This window comes from Eubalaena glacialis, chromosome 2 (genome assembly GCF_028564815.1).
Source record: "Eubalaena glacialis isolate mEubGla1 chromosome 2, mEubGla1.1.hap2.+ XY, whole genome shotgun sequence".
Taxonomy (NCBI): Eukaryota; Metazoa; Chordata; class Mammalia; order Artiodactyla; family Balaenidae; genus Eubalaena; species Eubalaena glacialis.
In genome coordinates, this window is record NC_083717.1 from 35916295 (window position 1) to 35938409 (window position 22115).

The 22115-nt window shown below is 39.0% G+C and overlaps 1 protein-coding gene across 1 annotated transcript in view; it reads right to left on the reverse strand.

Moving 5' to 3' along the window:
• ADAMTSL3 (ADAMTS like 3) overlaps positions 1 to 22115 on the reverse strand; it is a 374428-nt gene that overhangs the window by 141844 nt on the left and 210469 nt on the right. The window contains exons 10-15 of the mRNA XM_061179848.1: positions 16893 to 17004; positions 13681 to 13819; positions 12507 to 12557; positions 11609 to 11813; positions 6291 to 6438; positions 4674 to 4758 (exon numbers count right to left, since the gene is read on the reverse strand). Coding sequence (XP_061035831.1) covers positions 4674 to 4758; positions 6291 to 6438; positions 11609 to 11813; positions 12507 to 12557; positions 13681 to 13819; positions 16893 to 17004 — 740 coding nt within the window. The remainder of the gene's footprint in view (positions 1 to 4673; positions 4759 to 6290; positions 6439 to 11608; positions 11814 to 12506; positions 12558 to 13680; positions 13820 to 16892; positions 17005 to 22115) is intronic.

Consider the following 22115-nt stretch of genomic DNA (forward strand, 5'->3'; position numbering starts at 1 on the left):
AACACAAAAGACCCCGAATAGCCAAAGCAATCTTGAGAAAGAAAAATGGAGCTGGAGGAATCAGACTCCCTGCCTTCAGACTATACTACAAAGCTACAGTAATCAAGACAGCATGGTACTGGCACAAAAACAGAAATATAGATCAATGGAACAGGATAGAAAGCCCAGAGATAAACCCACGCACATATGGTCACCTTATCTTTGATAAAGGAGGGAAGAACATACAATGGGGAAAAGACAGCCTCTTCAATAAGTGGTGCTGGAAAAACTGGACAGCTACATGTAAAAGAATGAAATTTGAACACTCCCTAACACCATACACAAAAATAAACTCAAAATGGATTAAAGACCTAAATGTAAGGCCAGACACTATCAAACTCTTAGAGGAAAACACAGGCAGAACACTCTATGACATAAATCACAGCAAGATCCTTTTTGACCCACCTCCTAGAGCAACGGAAATAAAAACAAAAATAAACAAATGGGACCTAATGAAACTTAAAAACTTTTGCACTGCAAAGGAAACCATAAACAAGATGAAAGACAACCCTCAGAATGGGAGAAAATATTTGCAAATGAAGGAACTGAGAAAGGATTAATCTCCAAAATATACAAGCAGCTCATGCAGCTGAATATCCAAAAAACAAACAATCCAATCCAAAAATGGGCAGAAGACCTAAACAGATATTTCTCCAAAGCAGATATACAGATTGCCAACAAACACATGAAAGGATGCTCAACATCACTAATCATTAGAGAAATGCAAATCAAAACTACAATGAGGTATCACCTCACACCGGTCAGAGTGGCCATCATCAAAAAATGTGTAAACAATAAATGTTGGAGAGGGTGTGGAGAAAAGGGAACCCTCTTGCACTGTTGGTGGGAATGTAAATTGATACAGCCACTATGGAGAACAGTATGGAGTTTCCTTAAAAATCTAAAAATAGAACTACCATATGACCCAGCAATCCTACTACTGGGCATATACCCTGAGAAAGCCATAATTCAAAAAGAGTCATGTACCACAATGTTCATTGCAGCTCTATTTACAATAGCCAGGACATGGAAGCAACCTAAGTGTCCATTGATAGATGAATAGATAAAGAAGATGTGGCACATATATACAACGGAATATTACTCAGCCATAAAAAGAAACGAAATTGAGTTATTTGTAGTGAAGTGGATGGATATAGAGTCTGTCATACAGAGTGAAGTAAGTCAGAAAGAGAAAAATAAATACCGTATTCTAACACATATATATGGAATCTAAAAAACAAAAAAAAGGTTCTGAAGAACCTAAGGGCAGAACAGGAATAAAGACGCAGACGTAGAGAATGGACTTGACGACACAGGGAGGAGGAAGGGTAAGCTGGGACAAAGTGAGAGAGTGGCATGGACATATATACACTACCAAATGTAAAATAGATAGTTAGTGGGAAGCAGCCACATAGCACAGGGAGATCAGCTCGGTGCTTTGCGACCACCCAGAGGGGTGGGATAGGGAGGGTGGGAGGGAGATGCAAGAGGGAGGAGATATGGGGATGTATGTATATGTATAGCTGATTCACTTTGTTATAAAGCAGAAACTAACACACCACTGTAAAGCAATTATACTCCAATAAAGATGTTAAAATAAATAAATAAAGAGTAAACAGTGACAACAACACAACAAAAACACAAGTGAGAGACTTCCGTGGTGGTCCAGTGGCTAAGACTCCGTGCTCCCAATGCCGGGGGCCTGGGTTTGATCCCTGGTCAGGGAACTAGATTCCGCATGCCGCAACTAAAGATCCCGCACGCCGCAACGAAAATATCCCACGTGCTGCAACTAAGACCCAGCGCAGCCACATAGATAAATAAATATTTTTTAAAAACACAGCAGTCGAGGAGCATTCCCAATAGAGAGGAAAACATTATTAAAGGGATGGAGGTGAGTGACAGCTTGTTGCCGGCAAGGAACAACCAACAGTTCAGTGTGGCTGGAGCATCCCATTCAAGGCAAATTAAGGAAGCGGTCAGAGATGAGGCTGGGAGCTGGGAAGGCTAACACCCTGCTACAGCTTGTGAGCCTGGTGAACGAGCGTAAGTCTTTGAGCGATGGGGAAACATTGGGAATTTCTGAACGTTGTAAGAAAGATCAGATTTGTGCCTTAGCTACACTACTTTGGGTTAGAGGATAGATTTCAGGGGATCGAGTGGGGAGCAGATTAGAAGGCTGTTGTAAGTGTCCTGATAGTGATTTCAGGACCTGGACAGGATGGTAGTAGGCATGGAGAGAAGGAGCTGCAACGGAGAAAGATTTTAGTAGATATGACTGCACAACTCAGTAGTTAATTACAGATAAGGAAAGAATGAGCAAGAGGCAAGGATGACTGCAGGCTTCTAGTTTGGGGAACTGAGAGCAAACCACTCAACCAAGAGAGGACACACAGAAGGACTAGCAATTGTGATCTAACTGTGTTTTGAGAAGAGATCCTGGTAGGATGCATCATTCAAGACTGAGAACTCCATGACCGTCCTTATGTGACAGCTACAAACCCCCTTGCAGGTGTCTCAAGTCCCTTTTCTTCTATAGGTTCCTTCCCTTACAGAATCATAGGAGATGAGAGCTGGGAGAAGGTTCCAGTAGCTTTTAGCCTAACACCCGCCTTGTACAGCTGGGAAGTCTAGAGACGGTAACTGACTTGTCTAAAATCTTTATTATCTTTTTAATACGTTTAAGGCTGTCCAAACTTCAGATGAAAAACAAACAAAAAAAATCAAGCACATACATATAACCATTCCTTTCCATCAACTTGACTACCAGTCTTCCTTCTTTAGTAGTCAAATACCCATTGCCCCATTTCCTTCCAATTCAGAATTCATTTCTTAAAGCTCTGCAACGTTTTACTTCTCTACACTTTGAATGCTACTGCTCTAAAATTAACTGAGAAAGACTTTCTTGTCAAACAAAACAGCCTTTTCTCAGTCCCCACAGTTGTTCCTTGGCTTTCGGTGAGGTTTGAATACTATCTGCTATACCTCTCCTTAAATGCTTTGCTCCCTTGGTCTTCCTAACAGTGAGCTTTCCTTGGGTTTACTCCTTCATGCTCCACTTCTTCTGACTCCAATTCTAGATCTCCATGCTTCCATCATGAGCCAAACACTCTTCTCTCTTCAATCAGTTACTCTGGGGTCATTCACCTCACAGTGTCCACAGTGTCTTCTGGGTTCACATCCAGATCGGACAGTAGTCCATGTGGAAAAGTTCTGCACGTGTCATAAGTGTGATGTGCCAATTCTCTTGGCCCGCATCACTAGAGGCACGGAGCCTTCTCAAAGACAAGGAAGCCATGTGCTCCTGGGGCTCACTGCTGGGCTGACCCACAGTTAAAAAGGATACTGACAAATGAGAGAATGTTCTGAAAAGAGCAATGGGGTTGGTAAGGGATCTAAAAACAACATGTGAAAACCGCTGAAAAGGCTAGGAATGATGAGCTTGGGAAAGACAGTGCTCTTGCGATCCAGCTTTCTGCAAATTTGTGAAAACTTGTCACGTGGGATGCAGCATAGATGTGTTTTTCTCTGTTTCAGAAAGCAGAAATTTGAAGGAGGTTGTATTTTGGCTAACAGGAAAATAAATCTTGCAAATAACTCAGGTTGTTCAACCAAAGAATGAGCTGTCTCTCAATGCAGTGAACTCTGCCCTTGCTGAAGGTGTTGAAGAAGAAATGCCTGCTCTGAGAGGGAGACCAGCCATACCACCTCTGAGATCCCCTTTCCTCTGACACCCTGTGAATCACTCTCCCTGTGATAGCCTGTCAGCACCACGGACTTCACACGCCTGATGGGGAATCAGCCGTCCCATTCAATTCCTCAAGTCTACCATTCATGCTGTTGTTCTTCTAGATTGCTGGGCTAGACTCAACATCTTTGATTCCTTGTTCCTTTTAGGTCCCTATACCTCCACCTCCAGAATGTTTCTTTGATATGCTCTTAATACTTTATTTCCATGGATACCATTACAGTCCAGACTTGCCAAACCCCATGTGGATAGAAGTCATTGGATTTTTGAGTTGGGACGAACCCTAGAGAGATCAAGCCCAGCCTGCTCATTTTATAAGTAAGGAGAATGAGACACAGAAAAATTAAAGACTTCTCTAAGGTCACATCGTTAAAAGTGGTGGTACTAGGCTCCAAGATTTGTAGCGCCATATTCTTTCCATTGCCCCATACCACAGCAGCTCTGGGATTTCTCCTTTTAATCACTCAGGCCACCCCGATACATTTTGGCCTAACTGGTTTTATAGACATTGGCCATGACTTAACCATGGAATGACTGGTTTATTTGTTTAATACTGTCTGTTTGTTTAATGATGGTCTTTGGTCAAATCATATGTGTTAATCTAGATCTAGGAATTATCCCCAATCTCTTAACTGTAACAGACCACTGGGTCTGCTTTGAGTTAAACAGCACTGTTCTTTTCTGTGCTTCTCACAGATACTGCCAAAGCAGGACTGCTGAATTGTGAAATAAAGAAGAATTCTAGCCAGCTCAAGCTCTCTGGAGTCTGCAAATCCAGGTCATTTGGATTTGAAACATATCACTGTACTCCAATGAGTACAAAAATTACATATATCATGTTAGCTGGCTATGCTCTGATTACTTCCATAAAAGGTCCTGGACTCACGTTGGTTCTTCAGTTGCTATTCTGGTCTCTTCTAGTTCTTGTGCTTGTTTCAGCCAAGGTAATTTCGCTTCCACTGGACTTTTTTCTGACAAAAAGGGAACATAAACAACAAGCTTAATTATTGTTACTCATTCAAGAGTTGGATATGTGATTATTATTTGCTGAAGATTTCATCAATAAAGAGGTCACGCTTTTCAAATGCACAGTACATGAAGTGGCTTCTGGACGGAACCAAAAATTTCTGTCATACATTTTTTTAATTAACACATTATCAAAATGCAACCAAACAACCCCATGACACAGTTGAATACATTCTCCAACTTAGCATAAAAATGCCTTTTATAAATCAGTACCAATATCTGTTGTTTGCATATTAAAGCTCTTACTTCAACCGTTATCAGTTTGCTTTCTTTTTCCACAAATTTTTTTGCCCATTGAATGAGGAAATTAATAGAGAAAAGCAAATAACATAGAAGGCTTAGAAAGTTGGGAGGAGGAGAGTCAGTGCTATGGTTTACTCAAACTTTAATTCCTATAATTGTTGAGGGATATGATTAACCAATTACCACTGGCCTGCAGGAGCGAGCTGGTGCCCCTCTCTGTCCTTTGAAGCTTCCTAAGATGTGAAGAAAGAAACAATCTAATTATGAAATGAGAAAGGAAATAATTTTGGACTGCTTCAGGGAAATCACAGACACTAAGAAAGTGGCTATAAAAGTACCACTGACTGCAGAAATAAGGAGAAAAGACTTCACTGACGAAGTTGTATAATCAGTGTTTGTACCTTGCATGGAAACCAGTGATTTTTCTGGAAGACAGACGTCATCAAATAAATATTTTTTGAATAGTTAGTTGCCTATGAGGCTATTTGTGTAAATAATGCACCCAGAAATAATGAAGAAGAATTTTATCATCCTCTCCAAAGTACTAAGGAAGACTCCTTGGCACTGACACTTGGGAGTAATTCTTTTTCCATTTCCAAAAGGAAATACTTGTCACGAGGACTGGTAATGCCTTACAAAAGTACGTATATGGAAATAATCATGTCTAGAGAGGAACATACATCCAAAAGATGATGCCAAGACTTCCTTACCCATGGATGCTACCCATTTCTGCTAATTCATGTGGAACAAGTGGGAACTACAAAAGAATTTCTAAGTGCATCTATAAATCTAGATTGGGAACTGAAAGTCTTCATTCATTCATGGTAGGCAATAGGACATATGATGAAGCTGGCATTGTTCCTTCCTCAAGAAATGTACACTCTGGTGGAAGGCATGTGGGAATTTTCCTTTTCCTTTTTCTCTTCATCCTCCTTCTCCTTTTTCTTCAAAGCAGGGACTGCATCAAATTATTTTATGCCCACCAAGAAATGTTAATATAAGCCTAGACAGGAGCCACTCTATATGTACTGAATCAATAAGAGCTCAGTTTCTTCTCCAGACCAATTAATCACATAGGTCTAACTTCTTTATCTAGGTGGATGGGTCTACTGTAATCTGTCAGTAAAACAATTTTTATAAGAAAGTTAGTACGTTGAAATTCAAATGCTGCAATATTAGTAAGAGAGCTGGAAAACACCGTTTGATTTAACTTTAAAATGCACCACAAACTTACCTTTGGGTTTGTAACACGGGATGGGAATGATACATTCTTCTTTGATGTGTAACTTCAGTTGTGGATTACAGCCACCAACGTGCTGTCCACGATGGTTGATACACAGAACAACCCGGTAACGTAACCCCCGGCCACAAGTCACTGTGCACTTCAAAGATGAAAAGAGAAGCCAATGAAATTCTTGTTCATGAAGAGATCCACAAAGGTATTAAGGTCTCATGCACAGGAGAGTCACTAATCTACATGAATGTTAAACACAAAAGACCGTTAGATAAACATTATGTAAGGAAGGGGGTGGAGGCTGATCTCCCATGATTCTTATGTTTCAGGGCCCCTCCCTTGCAAGGCTTCCTTCCCATTCTCCATTCGAGAAGTATTTCAGGTGAGGTCACAGAGCAAGAAAAATTGAAATGCCCTGAAATCTTTCTACGCAAATATGCAAGAAACTTAATATAGGTTTTCTCAAATTTAATTAAAAATTCACATGACATCATCCAAAACAATTTGTGAAGACAAAAGAAACTTTTCTAAACTATTAATTTAAAAAAATATCAAACTTTGCTCAACCATGCTAGAGGATTATCTTTCTATTCTGTGTATAGAAATCGATCTTCCAAAATTGTTGTCATATGAAAGGGCCATCGAAGAGTATTCAGCCAAAAAGTTTAGGAAAAAAATATTATAGATGTATCAGGCACTTAAAATTAATAAAAACATTATGCTATTTCCTCTGAGTTTTTATGAACTTTGTGTTGTATTTTTTTTCTTGAATTATTTGTTTATGATTTGGAAGGTACTCTTGTCTATGAATGGAATATTTTCATGCCATGAACATCCAGGATATGGTTTCAATTTATGTACATTATGTTGGTGAGCATATATGTATGTATATGTGTGTGTGGGTTTTTTTAAAATCAAGACTTTATTTTTTAGGACTATTTAAGGTTTATAGAAAAATTGAGCAGACAGTACAGAGAGTTCCCATATGCCCCCTTTCTGCTACATACAGTTTTCTCTAGTGTTAATATCTTGCATTAGTGTGGTACCTTTGCTAAAACTGATAAACCAATACTGATACATTATTATTAACTAAAGTCCAGAGTTCACATTAGGGTTGTCAGCGTAAAAAAATTTGTAATTTCTTACAATTTCTTTTATTATTGTACATAAACATTTACTTAGATACCCAATATTTGTGTTTTGTATTCTTTCTTCTTAAAAAGTCACCTCCTTGGTAGGGGAGGGATGGATTGGGAGTTTGGGATTAGCAGATGTAAACTATTATACACAGAATGGGTAAACAACAAGGTCCTACTGTGCAGCACACGGAACTATATTTAATATCCTGTGACAAACCATAATGGGTAAGAATACAAAAAAGAATGTATTTTATATATATATATATATATATATATATATATATATATATATATATATATATATACGTATAACTGAAACACTTTGCTATACAGCAGAAATTAACACAACATTGTAAATCAACTATACTTGAATAAAATAGATTTTTTTAAAAAGTCACTTCCATATGGTATAAACTTCAGGCCCCACCAATCCTGGATCCATCCCTGGGAGAGGTCAAGAAGCCTTGGGCATGTGCTACAGAACACACACTGTTCTGCAGATGTGATCTCACTAACCATCCTGACACACTGTCAGGTTAGCAGCTTCGCTCCCATTTAACAGATGAGCAAATGAACAGCCCACCACCTAAGGATCTTGCTCAAGGTCATGCAGTTCCTAAGAGGCAGAGTGGAAATCCATCCCAGAGCCTCCTGTTGTCAAAATAATTACTTCACCACTGCTTCATAAAGCTTAAAGATTCTTTCCTGAGTCCATGGATGCTTCTTCAATTGTCACAGATGAGTTGCAGAGGATATGGAGGCCTTTTTCAGCACAGACCCATCTCCAAGAAGAGCAGAGTAGCAGGAAACCTCTCTTATTCCCTCATGCCACTCTTATGACCACTGAACAAATACTGAATGAATTTAGTGAGGTTTGAGATTATATCTGATGTCTGGGAAACTGATTCACCTACCCCCACATTCACCTATTTGAAATATATGTGATCTTAAGAGGCTATTTTATATTGGCCAAGAAAGAAAAAAAATTCTGCCCCAAAGAGAAAGAAAACAATATGATTATAAGGTACAACTACCCTAGAACTGGTCAATCCAAAGGAATATTATTTCCTCAATAGCTTCTCAGGAAGCTGGACACTTACCCCAATGATGTGGTCAGTGTTTACAACATTCCCAGAACTCCTCTTTCAAGCTGAATACATCCTTAATGATAGCAAATTCTCATCACTGAGAATGTGTTTGATTTTTTAAAAAGTGGAAAGTATGAAGAGCCAAGAAAGATGAATGTGTTGGTTAACAATCCTTCATTTGGGTATTGTAAGTGACAATAAAGTCATGATATAGATGGGGTGGGGGTGGTATAAAAGCTCTAAAGACAACACAAAACATATGGGTAAGACCTGTAAGAGTGGAAAACAAGCTCTGCAGGTTGTAGAAGTAATGTTGACTTTTGAGGAGAGATCACAATATGATTTTTGGCATATAACTTGAGTTCAAAGAACCGAACGACCTTGCCATAATAAAATCCTTCCATCTCAGTCTATTGATTTATGTGAACAAGGCTTCCCAGTGTGTACATGCAAAACAAGCTAAAACAAGAAATCAACAGTTAAAATTAAGAATAAAATTACTGCTGAACCCATGTTTCTTTCTGGCAATGGACTATTTTTTAAAGCCCCACTAATCTTCTTGGAAGACTAATTTCAAAGGAAAATTTACTTTTTATGTATAATAATCATTCACGAGAAATCGAAATACATTTAATTGTTGTTTTGGTTGTGTACTAAGATTAAATTTAATAATAACTTAATCCAGGGGAACATTTCTAATACTTAAAGCCTTACGGCTATAGGAAATTAAAATAAATTAATTTCAACTGCTACACATATTTTCTTAGAGAAAAGTAGAATAGGGTAACCAATAAAAGACTTCAAAGCATAAAAGTACATTATATTAGGATAAATTCTGTGGATGGGAGTGGTTTGAAAATGTGAGTTCAAGGGGAAAATAATGCAAAACATTCAAATTATTCAAGAGCTTGTTCATATGTTTTTTAAAAATGGAAGATGGCAAGGATAGAAACCATCATGGCACTCACATTCTACTGGACATATTTTTTCTAATGCTATAACACTTTTATTTTAAAATGTCAGCCTTCAAGACATGTTAGAAATGACATTCTTTGATTTTTTTTAATTTAAACTTGTGATAAAAATTTTAGATGTCAACCTAAATATATATGAAGGGGTATGTAATTTTCCAAACTTCTTTTGGTATGTGAGCAAAAAAGGATGGATAACTACTGCCCTACTAAATACAAATGAAGCAGTAGGGGGTGATGATTTTGAGCCAGGGATATCGGAAAAGGACTGTGATGAGATAGCATCTGTAAACTGGGGCTGGAAGTGGGTCTTTCACCCAGAAAACTCACTTATCTCTACTCTTCAAGTTTCAGTTCAAGTGCTTCCTCCTTTTGGAAGCCTGCTCTGACACCTTCAAGTAGAGTGAATCACCCCACCTCTGTGCGCCGGCCATACAGGACATCATACCGCTCACTGCAGTGTCACACTGCATCACAACTGTTCATTTGCGTGTATGGTTTCTGCAACTGCATTATGAGCTTTTGGCGGGGGGGTAGAAGCAGGTTTTATTTACTCCCTAGGATGGCAGCTGGCACACTGAATAAATAAATAGATAAATGCATGTGTGTGTTGAACTAAATATGTAGGGATCACTCAAAAGAGCTAAAGAAACATGAGTCAATTATGTCTCACCCTCTAGCAAATTAAAAGTTTAAGCTTAAAATATTAAATACCAATACCTGCAATTTTTTGACTAATCCAACTGCACTTTATTTGCTCTAGAGGTTTACTTGCTCGTCTCCCTAGAGAGGAAACTAAGCTAATCTAACACAAGGCCTTGTTACACCTCTGTGATGTTGCCCTTTTCTCCTTTCCCACCACCTGACACCTCAATGGCTTCCAAATAGGCTGCCTGCCTCTGGTCTTTCCCAGCATCAGTCTATTGTCTCAATTACTTAAAATATATTACATTTATTTTCTCCAACAAAAATAGCAAAGCTTCTTAGTAACCACCAGACTAAGAACATACCTCTAATGTCAATTTTATCATCTCCATCTGAATTTTCCAATTCTTTTTTTGTTTTTAATTTATTTTTGGCTGCATTGGGTCTTGGTTGTTGCGTAGGCTTTCTCTAGTTGCGGCGAGCGGGGGCTACGTTTCGTTGCGGTGTGTGGGCTTCTCATTGTGGTGGCTTCTCTTGTTGTGGCTCCCAGGCTCTAGAGCGCAGGCTCAGTAGTTGTGGCACACGGGCTTAGCTGCTCCACGGCATGTGGGATCTTCCCGGACCAGGGATCGAACCTGTGTCCCCTGCACTGGCAGGCGGATTCTTAACCACTGTGCAACCAGGGAAGCCCCAATCTTCCAATTCTTAGTAACGTGGGTTCTCTCTTTAACCCAGATGAATTAGGGCCTTTTTCAACATCTAGTCATTCTGTGTCATTTCTGCCTTTGCTCAGCCGTCTCGGCTTGGCCCTACCTCACAGTTATATCTTCACTAGGCTCTCGTTTGGTTAAATCTTAAAGATGGGTCAAGCAATACAAGGGCAACAAAGACTTCCCAATCAACTCTGCTCCAATGCCTGTTCCGTTCAGATGTACCATGGTTCTTAATTAATTGTTCTTACCTGTGTTGATGCCTGCAATGTTCTCTCTTACATTGTCCTCCAACTGGCTCTTCCTAAGCTCTTTGGGAGTAGGAACTCCGTTCATATACAACTTCTGCCTCCCTCAAGTTGCCCAGTACAGTGTTGGGAGCATAGCAAATAATCATTAAAATCTGAGATTGAATTAAAAAGTGGCGTGTACTCGGGACTTCCCCAGTGGCACAGTGGTTAAGAATCCACCTGCCAATGCAGGGGACACAGGCTCGAGCCCTGGTCGGGGAAGATCCCACATGCCGCGGAGCAACTAAGCCCGTGTGCCACAACTACTGAGCCTGCACTCTGAAACCCCGCGCCTAGAGCCCGTGTTCCGCAGCAAGAGAATCCACCACAATGAGAAGCCCACGCACCGCAACGAAGGGTAGCCCCCGCTCGCTGCAACTAGAGAAAGCCCACACACAGCAACCAAGACCCAATGCAGCTAAAAATTAATTAATTAATTAATTTCTAAAAAAAGTGGCGTATACTCAAATCTTACCTGAGACCACTCCATGGCAATCCACTTGGGACAGTCGAACAGATTGCAGGTTTGCATAACCTTGGGTTTAGGCGCATACATGCACTTCCATTCTTCCACTTGCAGTATCTCTCCATGCATGGACTCCTCCACACACACGAAGCTCCGTCTTTGAATCCCACCTCCACAGGACACCGAACACGCAGTCCAAGGATTATGTTCCCAGCTCAAAAGCAAACAAACGAAAACACATTATTTATTTGTTGCTTGTTTCAAGTTTGCAAAGTTGATTGCAAAAAGTACAGCCTTGGGATAACAGTTGTGGTTCGGTTGAAAGAGCACAGAATTGGAACCTTAAGACTTTAATCTTAACTGCTACACACAGTCTGCAGTCACGAGGTACTTAACTCCTTTGACCCGAAGGTTATTGTCAAATGGGAGTAAGACACCTGCCCTCGTGTATTACCACAACAGGGCCATTGTGAGAATCAAATAAATTAAACTATGGAGTGTGAAAGCATCTTCAAACAGTCTCTAAACTATAAAACACCAATGCACAACATTACTAGGGCATCATAGAATCTCAAAGTCGGAAAGAACCATCCTAGTCATCTAGGTATAAAAGGGAATGCAAATTTCTGATCAATTGCAATGCTTGAGGTCCCTCTATAATACCCAGTTATCAAGATACGCTTGACATCTCCAGTGACAGAAAACATCACCCTCTGAGCCAGCCTATTCCATATAATTCTTAGAAAGATCTTTCTTATTATGGACTTGAAGTCTGTGTTCCCTTATCTCTCTGTGAAAGGTCTAATAACTGTCCCTCTTACATTTTGGTCTATTGCTACAGATACTACAGTTCCTTGCAAATTACTTAGAGCATATTACAGAAAGAAAAAGGAAACCTGTAACTCACCGAGGGAGAGGTTGGAAGTGGTCATAGGGCATGATCTCTTTAAATCCATCACTACAAATGAAATCATTGTGAGAATATAATTTCTAATCAATTAACACATTTATTAATTTGACTAGTACAGATGTGACATTCCAAAAGACAGAGCTCTTTCAAATTAAAAACTAAATATGCTGAGTGTTATGAACCATTTCCCCCAAAATTCAGCCACGATCTCAATTTTTAGGAAAATCTCTGACACACAACATCCCCAATTCTATATGAAAATGTAGAAAATGGAACTAGTAATATGTATTCATCAAAGGAAAGAGTTTCTCTTAATTTAGATAAATCTATTTATTCCCTTTTATCATCTTAGCAGGTTAGTCTGATAAAATATATTAATGATATTAACACACTGTCATATTAGCAGGATCTTTAGAAAACCATTTTGTTTCACAGAATTTGCCCTTTGAAAAGGCCTCTATTAATAATTACATACACCTGGGATTACAGGAAATGCACAGCTTCGTGATAGGAAATGAAATCCACTGAGAATGCTTCCTTTTCCACTTGCACACTTCTGCCTTAGCCAGCTGGCAGATAACTGGGGAATTCTGGGACTTGACAGTATGCTGTTATTTTAAGATACTGTAGTAAAGCCAGGAAACTTCCCCAGGCAATCCAAGTCATCAGGTACTAAATTATGCAGCAGGATAGTTTATGCATAGCTTTACTGCTCTGGCATTAAAACTCTTCACTTCCTTGCACCATGCATTATTTATACTGAATTTAATGCGTACACTTCAAAAGTCAAAACGTGGTGATCGGTGACCCAGTTTAAAAAGCTAAAATGGTGAGTTACTGATATTTACGGCTGGCAAGATGGACTAGACACTGTACTTGGATGAAGAGAATGTTCATGCTGTACGTGCAGGAGATGCTCAAAGAGGTTCGTTATCAACAGTCAAAGATCACAGCACATGGGCACATAGCCCGCAAGAGAGAACTAGACTGAGTAAGCTGATGAGCCTAATTCCTATGGACCACGGTTATAAATGTGAATACAGGTACCTGCCACCAGTGTACGTTCAAGGTCATGCAATGGCAATGTGTTGCCTGGCAAGGGTGGATCAGTCACAGCTGCAGTTGATTTGTTTCTTTTTAAAGGAAAAAGGGTATGGGCAGTTATGCAAACCTTGATGGGCAAGGATCCATGCTGCATTCCTTCAGTTTTGGTTTTGGTTTCACATTCTCAGGGTAGTAATGGCAATAATGGTCAGGAACCACCCTCTTCAACCGGATATCCACACATTCAGCAGAATTGAGCTGATACCCTAAAGCAGCAGAACAAGAAAGTCTGAAGATCGCATCCGTTTGGGGTTTACTTGGCAAAGTTATCACTTGCCACACACTTTTTTATTCCTCTTTAAGAAACTTAACTCAGTGGTTCTCAACCCTGGGTGTATAACAGAACCACTTGGGAGGCTTTAGTATACACCAACGCCCAGGTCCCTTCCTGGTTCAATTAAATCAGAAGCACTGCAGCCAAGAAATCAGCATTTCCACTGGTCAAAGCGGAAGGAGTGGGTGCTTTCTGTTGCCATGATTGCGTTGAGACCAAAGAAATAAAGTTGTTCCTTTATTCCCAGGTTGCGGGGTAGTAGAAGCAGCAGAGGCCCACTGCTTAATCCCGAGGGGGTGTAAGGCTCTTTAGCCAAAGCACCTATGGAGAGCTAACAATTGCATTGAGTACTATTTTCAGTTTCCCGAACTACTTTAGGTTTAGAGTTGTTGTGGGGAGCGAATAAGATCATGTGTGTCAAAGCTTTGTTAACAATGTAAATCTCTAGACAAATGCTAGGTGATATGGTGCAGCAGTAGCAAAAAAAAAAAAAAAAGACTTTTTAAAAAAGGCTCTCAGGTTCTTCTAAGATGACTAATATGTGTGGCCAAGATTGAGAATGACCACTTGAACTGACTGTGTTACTCTTAGCACTTGTAACTAAAAGTTACAATAGACGCCTTTGAAAACGTTTGGAGCTCAGGTACAGAAAGAAGGTAGTTATTCATTGTCACGTCTCCTCACTGTCATCCTGGCACTGTGCAAGGCTCTCTTGTTTCCGTATACTTTCTCTTCTCCCATCACCACGCCCATTACAATCCCCCAGAGACACCTATTTATTGTTTCTATGTCCTTAAATATATATCTGTCTTATGTAATTTTGTTTTGTGTGTATCTGTTTTGACTAAATTAATGATACTGTGTTTTAAGTCCTGTTCTGTTTTCTACTTTTCTCACTCAACATTACATTTCTGAGAACTACCCTTGTACTGTTGCTTCTTTCTTCTGTATAATATTCCATTGCTTGTACATTTTACTTATTTCCTGTCCTGGGGTACCTAGGGGTACCTCTGATGACAATAAACTTTCTAACTAGGAAAATAAACATTGTCTATACAGAGAGGAACAAAACCCTCCCCGCCTACATCTCACTCTGCCTCATAAGCTTTCAAAGAAGAAGGAATGAAGACTTATTCCTGATTCTATTAAATTCAATTTGTACAGTCTCTGAGGAAAGTGAACATTCCACGAGGATGAGTGCTATAAACTTAAAAAACAACTCACAAAATGATGCTTCTAACTTCCTGAAAGATTTGATTCCAGGTTTCCTGTCACTACATAAGTGTCATGTTAAGTTTTTAAAAAAGTAATTTTCAAAACCAGAATGAGCTCTTCACCAAAAAAAAAAAAACCACAAAAAAAACAAAACAAAACAAAACCCCAAAGTTAAGTTCTCAGCCTCAGCCAACTGGTCTAAAGTTCTAAAATACATTTAAAGGCCTGATTGCTGAGAGGAATCTGATTTGATAAACCAATAGACAGCTTTCTACAAGTCAAGGCTTAAATGTAAGCTGAGTGTAGAAGGACAGACTGGTATGCATTATAAAAAGCAAGGTCAAAACCACAGGAACGAAAATCCAAATGGAGTCAATAAAATATTACTTGGGTGCCAATATCTGCCAGAAAGTCTGCAATATCAGATGACAGTGGCAATCTTGGTACTTTCTCCAAACTAATCTCAAATGTCCCACATAGATGATTGCAGACAAGACCAGGAAAGTCCATCCAAATACCTTGGAGACCAGCGAGCTAATTTTCCTGATTACACCAAAAACCCTGAAATGCCATTTAACACAAATCATGTAGATTTGATTACTAACATAATTAAATTTTGGTAATGCTTTCCTTGTGGGTTTTATGTGTATGTTTTTATTTTTCCCCAAGACAATAACAGAATGAGATTACAGCTCCTTGAGTTAAAGAAAATAATCTTTGCTCTAAATGGAAACATATTTCTAGGAGGAGACAAGGAGCATACAGGTGTTTATAATTTGGGGCGAGACAAAATTAATTTTTCTCTTTAATTTTGCAGCAGTACAGAGATAGCTAAAAGAGAAAGAAATAAGGCAGACTGCCTTCCTACATTATGAACAAATGTATTGAAATTCTGCCGGTGTACAGAAAGTGGCAGGATACTGGGGGACCCCCAAAAGGAGCCTAAAATGTTCCTTCTGTTCTTACAGCCAACGCTATCTTTGGTGGACAGTCACACAGCCAGGTGCTTCCATTGAAGGTTCCAGCAGGACTGATCATGTCTTTCCTTGGGCACCAGCTATGAGAAACATCTATTCTTCTCCCAAGAATTGAACCAACTGAACTAATAAGCTTAGTCCCATTATACATGTCCCTCCCAGAACGGAAAGCTTCTCTTTTAACTTAGGTGTCCAAATGAGAACGTCTCTCTGTGTGTGAGAGCTAGGGAATAAATTAAAAAGAAAGAGATATTTGTTATTCTGATGGATAAGAATTAAAAATCCCCCCTATCTCTTGGCTTTTATTTTGGAGTCCATGAGAGACATGCAAACATGTTTCCAGCTCTTTGCTCAAAGTAAAGGGTGCTTTCTAAATCCAGTTTTCACCTATGTTCAAGAATAAAGCAAACACACATTCATTAAAACCACTGCATTCCAGGCCACTGAGTAGGATCCTGTGTGGTTACACGTCTCTAATTACCATGCTAATTTTTTTTAAACATCTTTATTGGGGTATAATTGCTTTACAATGTTGTGTTAGTTTCTGCTGGATAACAAAGTGAGTCAGCTATACGTATACATATATCCCCATATCTCCTCCCTCTTGCGTCCCTCTCCCACCCTCCCTATCCCACCCCTCTCGGTGGTCACAAAGCACCGAGCTGATCTCCCTGTGCTATGCGGCTGCTTCCCACTAGCTATCTATTTTACATTTGGTAGTACCACGCTAACTTTAAAGTCAGCTTCAAAAAAGCAAATGTGTCATTTCTAACTCTGAGCTCTAAATATTCATGAACAAAGTCTGTGCCTCACCTCCTCCACATGTCACAGTGCAGGGAAAGAAGTCAGTTTGTCTCCACTGATGACTGATTGGCTGGTAAAAGAAGAACTGGACCACGCTGTCCTTGGCCGCAGTGTACCTGGTCTGGACGGAGACAACTTTGATAACATATTCGCATGCAAGGAGCTAGTGCCTTCCACATCTTTCAACATCAGGTGAACACAAGTCACCTACGTAGACAAACACATCTATCACAATAAACTCTGGTACATGAAGATTCCCAGAATTTTAAGACGTGACAGCATTTCGATTAGATTTGTCATAAATGGGATCTCAGAAGATCTTTGACCAATCTCCTTGGAGTCATTTTTCCAGATAATTCTATGCCTGTGAATGAGTTCACAAAAATGTAGGTGCATTTTTAGTTTATTTATTTAAGTTTTATTTTTCTTCCCGATACATTTGATTTTAATTTCCGTGAGAACAGGAAATGAGACAGGAAATGTAATCTGGGTTTGCTTACAACATGGCACATAACTGCAATTCTTACATTTATAATAACAACATCTTTAAGCATCTTTAAGCAGATCCTTCTGAAAAATCCTTCTGAAAGCACAACTCTAGAAACTCAAATGTACACAAGTCCATGGTGTTTGCATAGAAGCCTTCCAGTATCTAATTAAAATAGAGGAGGGGCACCACTGAGAGTGAGCAAGCAGTTATAGACAGAGGTAAGTTTACTTTCAGGTTATTTTACTCAGGCAGCAAGTCCTCTCCCTACTTTTTTTTTCCTTCCCTCCTGATTGAACAAATGAGTGAATTGAGGAAAAGTCCCAAAACACAACACAAAGAGAAAAAGAGAGGGAAAACAAAGGTTAAGCTGTGGGAGATAGATCCAGAAATGCCAGCATCACATGGAGTTCAAGAGAAAGAATAGAAAAAATAATGAAAAGGTGATATTTGATTACATCATTGTTGAGAATTTCCTAGACCTTAAGAACAACAGAAGTACTCAGTCTAAAAATATTCATAAAGTTCTGAGCAGACATTGTAAAAAACACAACAAGGATAAAGAGAAATTCTGAAAGTTATCAGAAAGAAAAAAAATGATTCCCTACAAAGGAGTGAGAATCAGAATGGCATCAGACTTCTCACAGGCAATAATGGATGCAAGAAAACAAAAGCATACCTTCAAAGTGATGAGGGACAATAGTTTTTAAATCTAGAATTCTACAACCAAATTATTCATTGCTAATCAATTATCAATTGTCATCTTATAAACAATCTATGATCAAATTATCAATCAGTAATCAGTGAAATAAAGTTTTTCTCAGACACAAAATGACAGAAACTTTACCACTCAGAAACTCTCACTAGGAAAAAAAAAAAAACTATGAAAGGATATACTGAAAAAGAAGTAATATAAATCCACAAGAAAGTAGTGAGATGCAAGAAGCAGTAATGATGAAATAAATCAGTAAACCTTATTAGTAAATCTAAATAAGGGTTGACTGAAAAAGAAAACTTTGATGTATTTAATTATAAAATGGTAAAAAAAAAATTGTAAAATTATAAAATGGTGAAAAATTCCAGACAAGAGATGTGTGTGGAGGAAGGGAGGGGCAGGGTTACAGTGATGGGATGAGGATAGCACAGAAAAGACTTCTAAGGAGTTTTGCTTCTGGCTATGGAAGAACTGTTTGTTTCTGATGAATCCTCCCACTGAGAATAAGTAAAAGTGCTGCATAAAATACTTCTTAATGTATTTGAAGGCATCAGAAAACTACCGTAGTAGTGAGGATGTGCAGGGCCAATATCCCAGACACAAAGGAAGCCCAGACATGTGATCATAACATTTGGTACCACCTTTAGTACCACCTTTCTGCTCAAGACATTTTCCATTTTACAAGTGGTGACTGAGCAGCTGAGAAGCTGAGCAGGCCTGTCATCAGACTCAGGTGGCTGAGGCAGCAAAACCTGGAGCTCCAGGCCCGCCAAGGTGAGGAGTGTTGGTAAACAGCCCAGGCTCCCAGCTGGGACCCCAGAAAGCTGTATCCTAGGAATAAGAGTAGACTGGAAAGGACTTCCCTGGTGGTGCGGCGGTTAAGAATCTGCCTGCCAATGCAGGGGACACGGGTTCAAGCCCTGGTCTGGGAAGATCCCATTTGCCACGGAGCAACTAAGCCTGTACACCACAACTACTGAGCCTGTGCTCTAGAGCTCATGAGCCACAACTACTGAGCCCATGCACCACAACTACTGAAGTCCACGTGCTCTACAGCCCGTGTGCAGCAACTACTGAGCCCGCATGCTGCAACTACCGAAGCCTGCGTGCCTAGAGCCTGTGCTCCGCCACAAGATAAGCTACTGCAGTGAGAAGCCCGCACACTACAACGAAGAGTAGCCCCTACTCACCACAACTAGAGAAAGGCCGCGTGCAGCAACGAAGACCCAACGCAGCCAAAAAAAAATACTGGAAATATTCGTTTTCAAAGGGAATGATGCCCAGATTCAAATTATTTCAGTCCCTTGGATGAAGGTGATTGGCTGCTAACCTGTCTTCTAGAAGCAATAATTAATCCAGTCTCAAATGGTATCTATAATCTTTCCTCTACTATATGCAGCAAAACTTTAACCCTAGATATACAACAAAGATAAAATTTAACACCAACCAAAAAAGTGGGAAAATAGACATATAATCAGAAAAATAGGAAATCCAGATATGGGCATTAACTGATAGAAACTTAAAAATGTAAGTATACCACTACCATTTCTTGTAACTCTGGCCTTGGCTTCATGTCTTGTTTCCCTGCTTGAGGGCCTAGCAACACCTCATTCTATTCCCACGGTCAAAAAACATGTGTTAGCACATAGCTTTCGCCTCAGGCTCTGTTTTTAAGAAAACCTAGACAAAGACATTGTGACTAAAATGTTCAAGAAATTAAATGACAAGATGGAGAATTTCACCAGAAACAAAGAAACTATAACAAAAATAAAATGTGATTGTAGAAATAAAAAGCAAAATAATTTAAATAAATATCTCAATGAATAGAGTTAGTAGACTAGACTGGGGTTCCGCAAATATTATCTTAAAGAACCAGATAGTAAAAGTGAGTTTTCAGGCCACGTTATCTCCGTTGCAATTATTCAACTCTGCTGGTGTAGTGCAAAAGCAGCCACAAGTAATATATAAATAAATGGGGGTAGCTGTAAACTCCATTTACAAAGACAGTTGGTCAGCTTGCTGGTCATAATCTGCTGACTTCTGGATTATATACACCTATTCAGAGAATTAGCAAACTGACAGATAAAAAGAAAATGGAAATTAGACATTTGAGATAAAGGTATAACTGTAGTCCCAGAAAAAGAGAACAAAGAGAATAAGATAGAAGCTATATCTGAAGAGGTAATAAATGAGAAAATCTTCCAAAACTGATGATGGGTATCAAGCTACAGATTCACAAAGCACCAGGAACCTCAAGCAGAGGAAAGTTATTAACTATATCAGAGTCAAATTGATGAAAACCAAAAACAAGAGAAAACACTTGAAAGCAGGCAAAGAAAAAAGACACATTACTTTCTAAGGAACAAAAATAAGACTGACAGCTGAATTCTCAACAGAATAAATGGAAGCCAGAAGACAATGAAGCAATATCTTCAAAGTGCTGAAAGAAAATAGTTTCACAATGATAGAGAGGTCAAGTCACTAGAAGAGGTAATGATTCTAAATGTGAGTGTACCTAACCACCTAACCTCAAAATATATAATTCAAAAATTGACAAGAAACAGAAAAAATATAGACAAATGCACAGTCATAGTGGTAGTTTTACCAGGTCTCTGTGGTAACTAAGAGAATAAGCAGACAAAAATCAGTAAGGCTATAATTTTGCATAAAACCATTAATAAATATGACCTAATTGACATATGTAGAACATTGTGTCCAACATCAGAAGACTACATATCATAGTCTTCCAAAATTTGCTACATTCTGAGCCACAAATTAAGTTTTAACAAATTTCAAAACATTAAAATAATATAATGTTATTTGACTATAGTAGAATTAAGGTATAAAATGATGAGATTACTTGAAAATTCCCACATACTTGGATGCTACACTTCTAAATATTCTATAAGTCACTATATCACTATATCATATATATCACTATGGAAATTACAATACAACTTAACTGAATGATGAAGAAAAAGATTTCATATCAAACTTTGTGGAACAAAATCTAAAGCATACTTTGAGAGAAATTTATAGAGTTAAAAGCATATATTATGGAAAAATTGGATGAAAATCACTGATCTAAACAGCCATCCCCAAAAGTTAGAAAAGGACTTGCCTGGTGGTGCAGTGGTTAAGAATCCACCTGCCAATGCAGGGGATTGGCATTGGCAATGCCAATGTTCGATCGCTGGTCCAGGCAGATCCCACATGCCGCGGAGCAACTAAGCCCATGCGCCACAACTACCGAGCGTGCACTCTAGAGCCTGCAAGCCACAACTACTGAGCCCACCTGCCACAACTGCTGAATCGTGCACACTTAGAGCCCATGCTCCGCAACAAGAGAAGCCACCGCAATGAGAAGCCTGCACACTGCAATGAAGAGTAGCCCCCACTCGCCACAACTAGAGAAAGCCCGGGTGCAGCAATGAAGACCCAATGCAGCCAAAAATAAATAAATAAATTTATATAAAAAAAGGTTAGAAGAAGAATAACATATTGAATCCAGAGAAAGTAGAGAGATGGTAACAATAAAGATAAGAGCAAACATTAATGATATGCGAATGAAACTACTTTAAAGTGGTTTATAAAGCCAAAAGGTGTTTCTGTGAAAAGTCTCATAAAATTGATAGACCTCCAACATGACTGATTAAGGAAAAAAAAGAGTAGGGACAAATAATCAAAATTAGGAATGAGAAAGAAGACTCGCTACAGATTCTCCACACAATGAAGAAATAAGACAATACTATAAAAAAATCTATGCCAATAACTTTCAAAAAGCTAGTTGAAATAGACAAATTCCTTGAAACAAAACTGACACATAAGGGAATAAAACATCTGACTAGTCAAGTAATAGCAATCTCACACAAACTGTTACAGAAAATAAGAACAGAGGAAATACTTCTCAATTTGTTTTATAAACCTAGTGTAAAATTAATTCCAAGACCCAAAAAACACATTACAGGAAAAAACAACCCAAAAAACAAAAACCTCTCCTGGAAACAAATACCGAAAAAGAATCATAAAT